The sequence below is a fragment of the Podarcis melisellensis genome (assembly GCF_964234715.1).
Source record: "Podarcis melisellensis genome assembly, chromosome: 5".
Lineage (NCBI taxonomy): Eukaryota > Metazoa > Chordata > Lepidosauria > Squamata > Lacertidae > Podarcis > Podarcis melisellensis.
In genome coordinates, this window is record NC_138537.1 from 85,372,289 (window position 1) to 85,385,747 (window position 13,459).

General features: G+C 49.3%; 1 protein-coding gene across 1 annotated transcript in view; it reads left to right on the plus strand.

Annotated features, from left to right (window-relative positions):
* The window catches only part of NDST2 (N-deacetylase and N-sulfotransferase 2), an 89,939-nt gene that overhangs the window by 72,275 nt on the left and 4,205 nt on the right, over positions 1-13,459 (plus strand). Inside the window, 5 exon segments of the mRNA XM_081913563.1 lie at positions 6,852-7,034; positions 7,656-7,752; positions 11,743-11,866; positions 12,650-12,824; positions 13,002-13,172. Coding sequence (XP_081769689.1) covers positions 6,852-7,034; positions 7,656-7,752; positions 11,743-11,866; positions 12,650-12,824; positions 13,002-13,172 — 750 coding nt within the window.

The window sequence follows — 13,459 nt, forward strand, 5'->3', positions numbered from 1 at the left end:
CCACGATTCCGGCGCCTTCTTTCCCTCCAGGATTTCATTGCTGACCTCCATCAAAGGTTGAATCAAATAGTCACTCATTGTCTTATAGTACTTGGAGGTCAAGCCGTCTGGCCCTGGAGATTTGCCCAGTTTCATGTTCTGAATGGCATGTTCAATTTCTTGTCGTGTTATTTGGCTATTCAGGAGTAGTCTATTTTCTTGTGTAAATTTTTTAAGACTATTTTTTTTCAAAAATTGTTCAATCTCAACCTCATTTTGCGGCCCTTGAGTATATAGTTTCTTGAAATATTTCTGGAAGGATTTTCTAATTTCCACGGGGTTCTGAATATTTCTTCCTTCAATTTCCAAATTTGTTACTGTGTTCAACTTTTGTCTCTTCTTCAACTGCCAAGCCAGCAGTTTCCCACATTTATTTGCCGATTCAAACGTTTTTTGTTTCATTGATTTGATCTTCCATTCTATTTCCTGATTTATCAGTTTAGAATATTGTGCCTGGTGAAGTTTAATTTCTCTCAGAATCAGCTGTGACTTCGGATTTATTCTTAACTTCTTCTCTAATTCTTTTATTTTCTCCAAAATCTTGTCTTTCTTTTCATTTTGTTTCCTTTTCTTTATAGCATTCTGTTGTATTAAGAACCCTCTCATCACGGCTTTACTTGCGTCCCAAATTGTTCTTTTTTCCACCGTTGTGTTCAAATTTATTTCAAAATAGTCCTTCAAAACTTTTTGGGCCTTTTTAGTGATCTCCTGATCTCTAAATAAGTTGTCATTCATCTTCCATCGAAAGGAACCGGTTGGTAACAATGTCAAATCCATTTTCAAAGCGTTATGGTCGGAGCAGGTCTTTGGGCAGATTTCCACTTTCCTGACCTTAGGTGCCAGACCTCTAGTAATCCATATTTGGTCGATTCTTGTCCAAGTCAGATGGGCTTCAGAGAAGAATGTTCCTTCTTTTCCCAAGGGGTTTCTCGTTCTCCAAATGTCAATCCAGTCCATATTGTCTGTCATTTCGAAAAAGGTCTTTGGTAGTCTGCCATCTTTAGTAACTTTTTGGCTTTGCGACTTATCCATGTTAGTTGATACAATCCCGTTCATATCTCCCATCATAATGATGTTGTCAAAGTCCAGATATTCCAGCATGCTCTCATGCAACTTCTTATAAAATTCCGATTTCCCTTCATTTGGTGCGTAGATTCCTAATAGCATAATTTTTTCTCCTTGATGTTGTATTTCGACTGCCAAAATTCTGCCATGTTCATCTTTAAATAATAATTTAGGTGAAAGGCTCTCCTTTGCATATATCACCACCCCTCTCTTCTTTACTCTATCTGAAGATATAAATTCCTGGCCAAGTCTTTTATTTACCAATACTTTTCTGTGGAGCCTAGTCACATGTGTTTCTTGCAAGCAAATAATGTCCAATTGTTCCTTTTTTAATATATGAAAGATTTTCTTCCTTTTTTCCGGAATGTTGCAGCCATTTATGTTCCAACTCAGAAGTTGCAGAGACATCCTGTATAGATCTGGTTATTTTTCAGGGGGTGGTACCTTGTCTTCAGGATCCAAGGGTGCCGGTTCCTTTGGTGCTCCAGGCTCCGGCAATGATCCAAGTCCTTTATGAAGGTCTTCTCCGTACTGGTTCAGAAATTTGTCTCTGTCTTCCAATGTTCTAATTTTAATCTTCCTCCCTCTAAAAGTAAAAGATAGTCCTTGAGGAAAGTCCCACCTAAAGATGATTGAGTTGCTCCTCAGTAGTTTTGCTAGTTCCAAATATTCAGATCTCAAATCCAAAAGCTGTCTAGGAATGTCCTTGTAAATTTCAATTCTTTTGCCCAGAATGTCCAGTGATTTTCTGTAGTGTAGGCCCAAAATCTTGTCCCTCTCCTCCTTTGATCTCACTGTTATCAAGCAGTCTCTGGGCTTGTCTTTTCTTATCAGTCTTCCAAGTCTAAAAGCTGATGTGATTTTAAAGTCTTTCTCCTCAAGGTTCCAATGCTTGGAAAATATTTTGGTCAAAAACTCAGCCAGGTTGTCTTCTTCTACTTCGGATACAGATCTTATCCTTAAGTTGGTCTCCCTATTTTTCAATTCAATCATCGAAAGATAGGTCTGATGTTCACCTACTTGTTTGTTGAGTGGTCTCACCTCTTTTTCTAACTTTCCAAGTCTTTGGCTAGTATCTTCAGCCAATTTCCTGTTCTCCCCTGTAGCCTCCTCCAATTTTGCAATCGTTTGAACGTTCTGTGCCACTTGTCCAGTTAAACTATTTAAACATTCTGTGTTCTGATCTATTTTCGCTGTTTGTTCATCAGCCTTTTTGTCCAAAGATTCCACTCTCTTATCCAAGGATTCCAATTTTTCATAGATTTTTTCTAAGATGGAAGCAGCTGATCCTGAAGCCATATCCTCCAATTGTAATTCCTCTGTCTCTCCTCCCCCTGCCTGTGGCAAGGAGGCAGCTTCTTCCTCAGAGTGCAAAATAGGCACAGACGATCTGCGTTGTTGTAAAGTTGAGGCTAAGGTTGTTTGTCTCGTTCTTGGTCTTTGTTCTTTTTCTTTAGTCTCCTTTTTCTTTGCGCCACTCATTCCAAGTTTATCTGGTAGTCAAGGTCAAGCTGAGTTGTTCCCATGAGAAAAAGATGGCCCAGATGGCATGTGCTGCACTAAAATTTGGCACCCTCTGCCTGTCGCGCTCTGTTCTCCATCATGGTTGTGGTGTCCCCTGCAGCTCAGTGCCCAGGGAGCTTGTACCAGTCATGCTACCCTAAAACCACTTCTGGTGCATGAACTGGATGCTTCCCCATGTCAACGGCAATTGTATCCATTCATTGTGCATTAATTAAACTTAAGCATGTTGGTTATCCCACACTTTCCCTCCTTTCGTATTTCAGATGTGGGCACTGCATACATATATGGGAAAGATCTTTATTCTAATGCACAGCTCTTTGGGTATGCTAAAATTAGCATATTAGCAGTTTCCAGTTCTTTTATCCCCCACTCAAATGTCAGGGAAGTTCGTGGTTATCAAATTGACATGTTTTAGAATAGTGGCAAATAGTCCAATAACGATTATTTCTAAGTTAAGCTTTGTATTTGTTTAAATATAACACTCCAACCACATTGTGGTTTTCATATTGATTCTTTTCTAGATGAATGTTTCATCTCAAATACTTTACAGCATGTAAAATTAACACAGGGTACATTTTTTGGGGGGGGGGTTGAAATAAACTTGCTGTATCAGATCCCAATCAATTTAGAAACTTCCCAGAACATTTTAAAGAAAACTTTCTGATTCAATTTTTCCAGAAAATCCCTGACACACTGCTGAGCACTCTGTGGCTTGGCAGGATGCTTTAGATGAGATTCCCGCGTTGCAGTAGGTTAGACTAGATGACTCTCAGGGTCCTATCCAACCCCACAATTTTATGATTCTATAATGTCATCGCTGAAAGAGGATTGCTGATGTTCCCAGCTAGCTGCACTTGGCAAGAGGACAGAATGTATTAGTCTCAAATACTTCCTCCCAGCCTGATGTTTCTGTAAAAACAAGTCAGTGAGCAATTTACCCCAAATACCGAAAAGCGTGTCCTGTGTCCCCTCAACTCATCCTACTCCCTAGTTGTTGGCTTTGGTTTGCTCTCTCCTTTCATCATCAATCTGGTCCGTGAACCAATTGCTTTGCTTGCCAACTGACTTTAAACTCTCACTCCTTCCACTTTAACTGATAAAGATGTCCCACCTAAAATAAAGAGCGCCAAACAGCCTCTCCTCACTGATCCATAACAGATGTTTGAATCCCTGTGAGTATATGCAGAAGTGCAAGAGTTGGAGTGTGTGTGTGTATGTATGTTTAACTCTGCAGTATAAACACAGGATGTTTGATCTCCTGACTAGCCAGCAAACCATGATGTCAGCAAATGAATGCAGCTTTCTGCTCCCAGAAAAGGCAGTCATTGCATATCTTTGCTTGTATTTCCCTGAAGCTATAGAGTTGCACACCTCCCACTTGACCCCTCCAGTTCCTTTTGCACCAGGCGTATTGCTGTTCTATTTTCAGCTCGCTGTTTTAATTTCTGATTGCTACCCTTTCACACTTGGGTTTTTTAACATCTCCAGGGAAAATAATTGAGTTCCCTTATATGGAATAGTTGTGGCTGCTTAGATGAGGTGGGGGCAGGATCTTGGGGAATAAGATCAGACTTGCCTGTTGGTAATTAGTCTGAATGGTTGTCGGGTGTCGTTGTCAGAAGATAGGTAGACAACGGTTGCCACTCTTAAGTCACTAGTTTGGGAAGGTATGGAACGGGAGCACTGGTGGGACCGCAGTAGTTGCATCATGGCTTTTAGACAGTCGAAACAAGCTTGGTTCAAACTCTATATATTAAGAGAGAAAGAATGAATTATCCTTATTATTTAATTAATTAATATACTGCTTATATGCCAAACACCATTCAAAAGTAGTTAACAAGGCTAGTTTGAATAGCGGCTGCAATTCAGCTGAGTGGCTCAGATTCCAAGGAGCCTAAGTTGTTTGCCAAAGCTTCATCCAAAATTCCTGTCTCTGTGGAATGGCGCATGATTATGTAGCTAGGGTTAGAGACCAAAAGAGGGGAATTTAACTTGTACTGAATTTAAAGTCCCTTAGCGATGACATGCACAGAGCCAGCATAGTTCTTGTAGCTGGTGGCACAACAGATACAATACTCCATGTTGCACAACTGGTCGCCCAACAAACTTCTGCTAGCGCAACTAAAGTGTTGAGATTTCATATTGTGCAACCATTATTCTTGCCCTTACGCTAATGCGACAGCCCTTGCTGGCAATCAGAGGTCATTGAATCCAGGCCCATTTTTCCCCCCGTACGGCACTAGGTGCTAATGTGCTCAGCAGTTCATACATGAATAAAAATACAGCATTGCCTAGAAGCCCCAAGACCAGTGGTTGTGGATCAGCCACCCTAGGGAGTCCTTTAAAACAGTTTCAGGTGTCGGAGTACAGGTTCCATCATCCTTGACCATTGAACATGCTGCCTGGGGCTCATGTGAGTTGTAGTCAATTCAAGGGCCACCAAGTTTCCCCATTCCCTGGCCTTGATCTTGAAATCCAGATCTTGAAATCACTCAGGCTCACTTCTGAGAGGCAGCTGTGTTAATGTGAAGACCAATCTCCCGTCCGGAGCCCAGAGATTTAGAAAATCAACTCCTCTCCCAAACGTGTTGGTGAACGTGATAAAGCAACAAACTTGGGAGATCTCTCCCTCTAGGTGTAAGGCATTTAGCCAGAGCTGCTAGAATCCCTGAGGCTCTCCATGAGAAGCTGGTGCATTCCCCCTCCAGCCTCATAATATTTTAGTAATTCTTTCTCTCCTGGAAGCTAATTGTCAGTAATTTAGCACTTGGATGGAAATACTGCCATTGCGAGTTGGGTGCTCTTCTTTTGATGGTTTGCATGGAGCCTCCAGGTCAGCCTCTTGATGCGCTGTGTGCTCTTGGGTGTCAAAATCACCCCAGCCCTGAAAGGTCAGAGATGGAAAGGAAGCATCTGGCAGCAGACCATGCCTCACAGTCACACCAGCCTCCTCCAAGTGCAGGAAGGCTTCTGCTGCTAGTTCCCAAAGCTTGTTTGGAATTCTCTATTAAGATGGTCACATTTGACGGGGAAACTGGAGACCAGGGGGAAAGGCATATTGGGATGATGTACTTGATCTAGTTAATGCCACTCTGTAATCAAACTGAATACATGACCTTGTTAATTCTCCCTCCTCTCCCCTATCCAATTTCCTCACTTGTTAAATGCTCTTTTACCTAGGGGCCAGTTTCTCTGGGAAGCGTTACAGATGAGGTATCTGTTCTTCCCACACCAGACTTCTTAATTGAAGAGTTAACAGGTGTTGTTATCTGGTGACTGACACTTAGGCACAGATTGTTGCAGACACCTGGTTTCTTTAGCCAGGTGAGAGGTTGTGCGTTTAAAAGGAAGGTTCTTTTGTCTTCATTTGACCGCATATCTGCTTAGGAGCCACATTCGTTTGCAGAGACTGAGTCTCCTCACGAGCACCTGGTATCACTAAAGTCATTTTTGGAATCCAATCTGGCTAAAAATAAAAAAGAATTATGACTGACCGTACAAAACAGATGTCTCAAGCCTCAAAAGAGCAACCCACTCCCCAAGTTTGGCGGCACCCAAGGACTTTGTGGTAGCCAGTGTCGGCTGCAGCAAAGTCCCTGCCTTTATGGCAATGTAAGATTAAAGCCATGTCCTCAGACAGGCTTCTTTGAGTTTAGTAGCCACCTGGTTTGTCCATTGTGGGAGCTTGCTGAACCATTATTTGTCCCTGGGAAGTGTTACTGTGTTGCATGTAAAAGGACATTTGCAGGATTCCTGAGGAAAGAAAGAACCCAGATTGCACTCAATCTTTAAATGTCCTGCCCAACTGAATGCAACTCTTTGGAGACAGTGATTTCAAGTGAAACTTTTTAATCCATCTGGATAGATTGCATCATTATTGTATTGCGGGTTTTATTGTAGTTGGCCACCTGGGCATTCATTTATTTATTTTTATAGAGAGGCAGGTTATAAGTGAATCAAATGAATAATGATAATTAAAGAACCAAGCTACAGGTGAGTATCCAGAAAACCTGCCCAAGGGACCTGAATAGTGTCAACATTGGAACTATGGATTTGGTGCAATGGGTTGTTTTCATTTTGCACACGAGAGCAACTGCTGAGTGTATGATGCTCATTGGCCAATGCTGCCCCTGCAGAACAAGAGTGGAAAGCAGATAGAATTTTCCAAGTGATATCAACCTTTCGACACTAACAAATGCCCCCATGTCCTCCTTTGTTTGTAGATCAGCATCTTCATGACCCACTTGTCCAATTATGGAAACGATCGCCTTGGGCTCTACACTTTTGAAAGCCTCGTCAAATTTGTGCAGTGCTGGACCAACCTCCGTCTTCAGACTCTGCCGCCCATCCAGCTGGCCAAAAAGTATTTTGAAATATTTTCGCAGGAAAAGAACCCTCTGTGGCAGGTGAGGTTCCAGGACAATTTCCCTTCAACCAGCCTGCAGCTGAAGTTTTTCTCGGAGCTTTAATAAAAGTTTAATATAAATAAAGGGCTTCTGAGCAGAGCGGATGTGAATTGGTTGCTACAGAAGAGAGAAGTTTGTATTTCTCCTATTGGGTCTTAAGACCTTAAGTGGGGAATACGCAAGGCATGAACTAGTGGTGGTTCTGGGATCTAAAATGCTGTATGGTTTTTCTGAACAGAATCGGATACCTTTGTCAGAATTTTAGGCCCAGTTTTTTAAACTTCCAGGCCTCCCCAGTTGTGGTGAAAATGCACTGCTAAATAGTTCAACAGATTGAATAGAGTCCTCCTTGCAGTTGTGATTTTATTTTCCCTTGGGCATGTCTTTGTTGGCTTGCTGATGCTCCTGCCCAGTTAACTCCTTCAGGAGACTGCCACAATACCTTTGACCAACAAATGACCATCATTCCATCCAGAATAGAGCACTGATGCCAGCATATGCTCTACGACATATGCCAGCCAAGCTCTTAATGTGCTGTAGACCAGAGTGATTGTGCCTGGGGTAAACACGAATGTAATTATTCCCCACATTATCTCATGCGTGATTTTTTAATTGATGTAGAACCCTTGTGATGACAAGCGGCATAAAGACATCTGGTCCAAAGAGAAGACATGTGACCGGCTTCCCAAGTTTCTCATCGTCGGTCCTCAGAAAACTGGTAACATAACCCACTGGCCATCATGGTCTTTTTTTGCCCTGTTAATATATTTGTGATGTGGCCTTTTTCTTTTTGTGTTGGAACATGATGGGGGAACCTGTGGTCTTCCCGGTGTACTTAGACTCCAATTCCCATGAGTCCTGGGCAGCATAGCCAGTAGTCAGGCATGATGGGAGTTGTACTTGGACAGCTGTTCGAGAGACGCAGGTTCTCTGTCGCTGCCTTAAAACTTAGCGGGGAGCTGATTTAGGTCTTCTGGGAAATGTCAGGTGGGGGGGGGGAGCAATTCCAAGTTGTCAATTGCCAAAATTGTCATCTTGAATTTCTCGGGGTTGCCTGTTCCACCCAATTAATATTAAATTCCAGAACTGGTGAGCTGAGATAAGATGTAGAACGAGAACGAGTACGACTTTGAGTGTAGGAAAGGTATAGTGGTGCCCTCTACAGGCTTGATTGTGTCAGGTTTTAAAGGATGTTCTTACTGACCTATGCAACTGAGCTGCATGATAAAGTTTCAGTATCAAACTTTATTTTGGTCACAGACCAGCATAACATAAAACATATGGATGAATTGAACACATAATACTTAAAACTGGTAAGGGATAAAAACTAGTAATTAAAAGGTGATTATATCATACTTTACTTAAAAAGATAGAAACAAGGACAGACAGTTAAAAGCGACTACAGTGGTGCCTCGCAAGACGAAATTAATTCGTTCCGCAAGTCTCTTCGTCTTGCGAGTTTTTCGTCTTGCGATGCACGGTTTTCCATAGGAATGCATTGAAAATCAATTAATGCGTTCCTATGGAAAAAGCCTTCCCCCGACCTCTTCTGGCGGGCGGCATTTTAAAATCGCCCGGGACAGCGGAGGACTTCTCCGCTGTCCGGGGCGATTTAAAAGCCCCTGGGAAGGCAGGCAGGGGGGACAAAGGCTTTCCCGCCCGGCCGCCCGGCTTTGGGACATCGTTCCGATGCCGGGCGGCTGGGGGAGGCTTTCCTGCCCCACCGCCCGGCATCGGGACGATGCCCCGAAGCCGGGCGGCTGGGGGAGGCGTTCCTGCCCCACCGCCCGGCATCGGGACGATGCCCCGATGCCGGGCGGCTGGGGGAGGCGTTCCTGCCCCACCGCCCGGCATCGGGACGATGCCCCGAAGCCGGGCGGGGGGGGGGAGGCTTTCCCGCCCGGCCGCCCGGCTTCGGGACATCGTTCCGATGCCGGGCGGCTGGGGGAGGCTTTCCTGCCCCACCGCCCAGCATCGGGACGATGCCCCGAAGCCGGGCGGCTGGGGGAGGCGTTCCTGCCCCACCGCCCGGCATCGGGACGATGCCCCGAAGCCGGGCGGGGGGGGGAGGCTTTCCCGCCCGGCCGCCCGGCTTCGGGACATCGTTCCGATGCCGGGCGGCTGGGGGAGGCTTTCCTGCCCCACCGCCCGGCATCGGGACGATGCCCCGAAGCCGGGCGGCTGGGGGAGGTGTTCCTGCCCCACCGCCCGGCATCGGGACGATGCCCCGATGCCGGGCGGCTGGGGGAGGCGTTCCCGCCCCACCGCCCGGCATCGGGACGATGCCCCGAAGCCGGGCGGCTGGGGGAGGCTTTCCCGCCCCACCGCCCGGCATCGGGATGATGCCCCGAAGCCGGGCGGCTGGGGGAGGCTTTCCCGCCCCACCGCCCGGCATCGGGATGATGCCCCGAAGCCGGGCGGGGGGGGGAGGCTTTCCCGCCCGGCCGCCCGGCTTCGGGACATCGTTCCGATGCCGGGCGGCTGGGGGAGGCGTTCCCGCCCCACCGCCCGGCATCGGGACGATGCCCCGAAGCCGGGCGGCTGGGGGAGGCTTTCCCGCCCCACCGCCCGGCATCGGGATGATGCCCCGAAGCCGGGCGGCTGGGGGAGGCTTTCCCGCCCCACCGCCCGGCATCGGGATGATGCCCCGAAGCCGGGCGGGGGGGGGAGGCTTTCCCGCCCGGCCGCCCGGCTTCGGGACATCGTTCCGATGCCGGGCGGCTGGGGGAGGCTTTCCTGCCCCACCGCCCGGCATCGGGACGATGCCCCGAAGCCAGGCGGCTGGGGGAGGCGTTCCTGCCCCACCGCCCGGCATCGGGACGATGCCCCGATGCCGGGCGGCTGGGGGAGGCGTTCCTGCCCCACCGCCCGGCATCGGGACGATGCCCCGAAGCCGGGCGGGGGGGGAGGAGGCTTTCCCGCCCGGCCGCCCGGCTTCGGGACATCGTTCCGATGCCGGGCGGCTGGGGGAGGCTTTCCTGCCCCACCGCCCGGCATCGGGACGATGCCCCGAAGCCGGGCGGCTGGGGGAGGCGTTCCTGCCCCACCGCCCGGCATCGGGACGATGCCCCGATGCCGGGCGGCTGGGGGAGGCTTTCCTGCCCCACCGCCCGGCATCGGGACGATGCACCGAAGCCGGGCGGCTGGGGGAGGCGTTCCTGCCCCACCGCCCGGCATCGGGACGATGCCCCGAAGCCGGGCGGGGGGGGGGAGGCTTTCCCGCCCGGCCGCCCGGCTTCGGGACATCGTTCCGATGCCGGGCGGCTGGGGGAGGCTTTCCTGCCCCACCGCCCGGCATCGGGACGATGCCCCGAAGCCGGGCGGCTGGGGGAGGCGTTCCTGCCCCACCGCCCGGCATCGGGACGATGCCCCGATGCCGGGCGGCTGGGGGAGGCTTTCCTGCCCCACCGCCCGGCATCGGGACGATGCCCCGAAGCCGGGCGGGGGGGGGAGGCTTTCCCGCCCGGCCGCCCGGCTTCGGGACATCGTTCCGATGCCGGGCGGCTGAGGGAGGCTTTCCTGCCCCACCGCCCGGCATCGGGACGATGCCCCGAAGCCGGGCGGCTGGGGGAGGCGTTCCTGCCCCACCGCCCGGCATCGGGACGATGCCCCGATGCCGGGCGGCTGGGGGAGGCTTTCCCGCCCGGCCGCCCGGCTTCGGGACATCGTTCCGATGCCGGGCGGCTGGGGGAGGCTTTCCTGCCCCACCGCCCGGCATCGGGACGATGCCCCGAAGCCGGGCGGCTGGGGGAGGCGTTCCTGCCCCACCGCCCGGCATCGGGACGATGCCCCGAAGCCGGGCGGCTGGGGGAGGCGTTCCTGCCCCACCGCCCGGCATCGGGACGATGCCCCGAAGCCGGGCGGCTGGGGGAGGCGTTCCTGCCCCACCGCCCGGCATCGGGATGATGCCCCGAAGCCGGGCGGGGGGGGAGGCTTCAAAAGCCGTCCGGGGGCTTTTAAATCGCCCCGGACAGTCCCGGGGCGATTTAAAAGCCCCCGGTTAGGCAGGCAGGGGGGGCAAAAGTCTTTGCCCCCCCTGCCTGCCTTCAAAAGCCGTCCGGGATAGCGGGAAGCGCTTCCCTGCTATCCCGGACCGCTTTTAAAATGCTGGCGGTGGGGAGCAAAGCCTTTCGCCCCCGCCGGCCTTCCTGGACCTCTTCTGAAGTCCGGAGGGGGGGGAAGGCTTTGCTCCCCACCGCCAGCATTTAAAAAAAGGTCCCCGAGATTTCCCTATGGGCTTTCGTCTTGCGATGCAAGCCCATAGGGAAAATCGTCTAGCGAAGCGTCGCAAAAACCGAAAAACCCTTTCGTCTTGCGGGTTTTTCGTCTTGCGAGGCATTCGTCTAGCGGGGCACCACTGTATAAGGGTGGGAGCATGAAGGAGCACAGGTCTTGCATTTTGGGCCTAGTTTGTGGCTTCATACGCTTCAGATCTTTCCACTTTAATATTGCAATTGGCTTCAGAAAGAAGCAAAGCTCACGCCCTGCCTAGTCCGATGGGAATTGCCAGAGTGGCTGAGGGTAGTGGTTATATTTGGGGCTTTCCTTACCAGGTTGAGCAATATGAGCAACAGCTTTAGCCCAGGGCAAACAATTCTGTGTTTCATGAAGAGCTGTTGGTAGCAGTCGTGCTAGTACCAACTTACGTTTCAGACCTTTTTGCTCCCACAAATCCCTCACAAGTTTTGTTTCCACTGTGTTGTTTCAGGTACGACAGCTGTGCATTTCTTCCTATCTATGCACCCAGCTGTTACCAGCAACTTTCCAAGCCCCTCCACCTATGAAGAGATCCAGTTCTTTAATGGACTCAACTATCACAAAGGAATTGACTGGTAAGTGTGTTGACTCGTGTGCTCACCGATTTGCCCTTTCTGTCCCACAAACTTTCAGCGGGATTTTGATTGTCGGATTAGGCATTCAGTGGAATTACAAATCATGATTTGTGCAGGTTTCAGTCAACTTGGTTGCCGTTGGCATGGTTTGCTTTGCCTCCTAATGTTGTGTATGTTAACCTGCATTAATTTTTGAGTTCGGTCAACCTTTAAATAGAGATTTGAAGCAAATGGTATGGTAACATTGGTGAACAAGTGGCCTATTTGGCTGGTCTTACGGCTGCCTTTGTTGCAACTCAGTTAAATCAAACTGTAGTTGCCATGGCCTTCAACACAATGGGCAGTGCTTGTCTGCTCATGAGGCAGACCCTGGCTTCAGCCTCAGTTTGAGTCTACCATGATGGTTCAGGACTTGATTATTCTGATTGACATAACAAATACATAAGATTACTGCATGAAGGAGGGCAGAGGGAATTCATCCTCTTAACTTGCTCCTGCCACTGTGATACACACCTAGGTGTGTCCTATTGAGACTGATGCCCATGCAACACTACCAGTCACTGGGACTGGAGTTGAGAGTGCGAGTTGTGTTAGCAGAATACAGTCCTTGTCTTCATTCTCTTTCGTTCGTGTCCGAAACTATCATTTCCTTCATGTTCCCCTGTGGCAGGGCAAAACGCTAGGAGCTACCAGCCTCTCCCCTATGTTCCCATTGTGTCACGCCCATCACCATTATTACACGTGCCTTGTTCTCATGCTCTCCCGGTTTTCTTCACATGGCAGGTACATGGAGTTCTTTCCCATCCCCTCCAATGCCAGCACAGATTTCATGTTTGAGAAAAGTGCCAATTACTTTGACACCGAAGTAGTACCCAGGCGGAGTGCCGCTCTCCTTCCGCGGGCCAAAATAATTGCCATCCTGATCAACCCAGCTGACAGAGCATACTCCTGGTATCAGGTAATTCCTTAAGAACTCCTCCTGGCATCACAGGGGGAGTATGTGCAGGACCCAGCTGGTGGGGCCATCGGGATGTGATGGTGCATGTAGACTATAGATATGCTGCCTCGTACACTAGAAAGAGCAGTGCGCTGCTAATTCACTCACCTCTCTCTCCCCCTCCTTACCTGCTTTTAGCACCAGCGTGCTCACAACGACCCTGTGGCACTCAACTACACTTTCTACCAGATCATTTCGGCTGGGCCCCAAGCCCCTCAGGAGTTGCACAACCTGCAGAACCGCTGTCTGAATCCTGGATTGTATTCCACTCATCTGGAGAGGTGGTTGTTGTATTATCCTTCTGGACAGGTACAGCAGCCTTTGGGTGTGTTTATAATCACATTGTTGTGCAATGCAGGTGGTATTTTGAAGGGGAACTTTTATATGCTTTTGATAAACCTTTATATGTTTGCTTTCCCCCCCCCCCACTCTTAATGAATATAATCAGCATTCACCTGCACAACAGGTAAACCTGGATCTTGTAGCTGTATTCGTCTCACAAAAATGAGATAACAGGATTTTTATAAAAAGCATATTTGAGTCAACTCAGTTGTTTAAAACTTGTATTTCCAACCTTACAAGGTTGAACCTCAGGC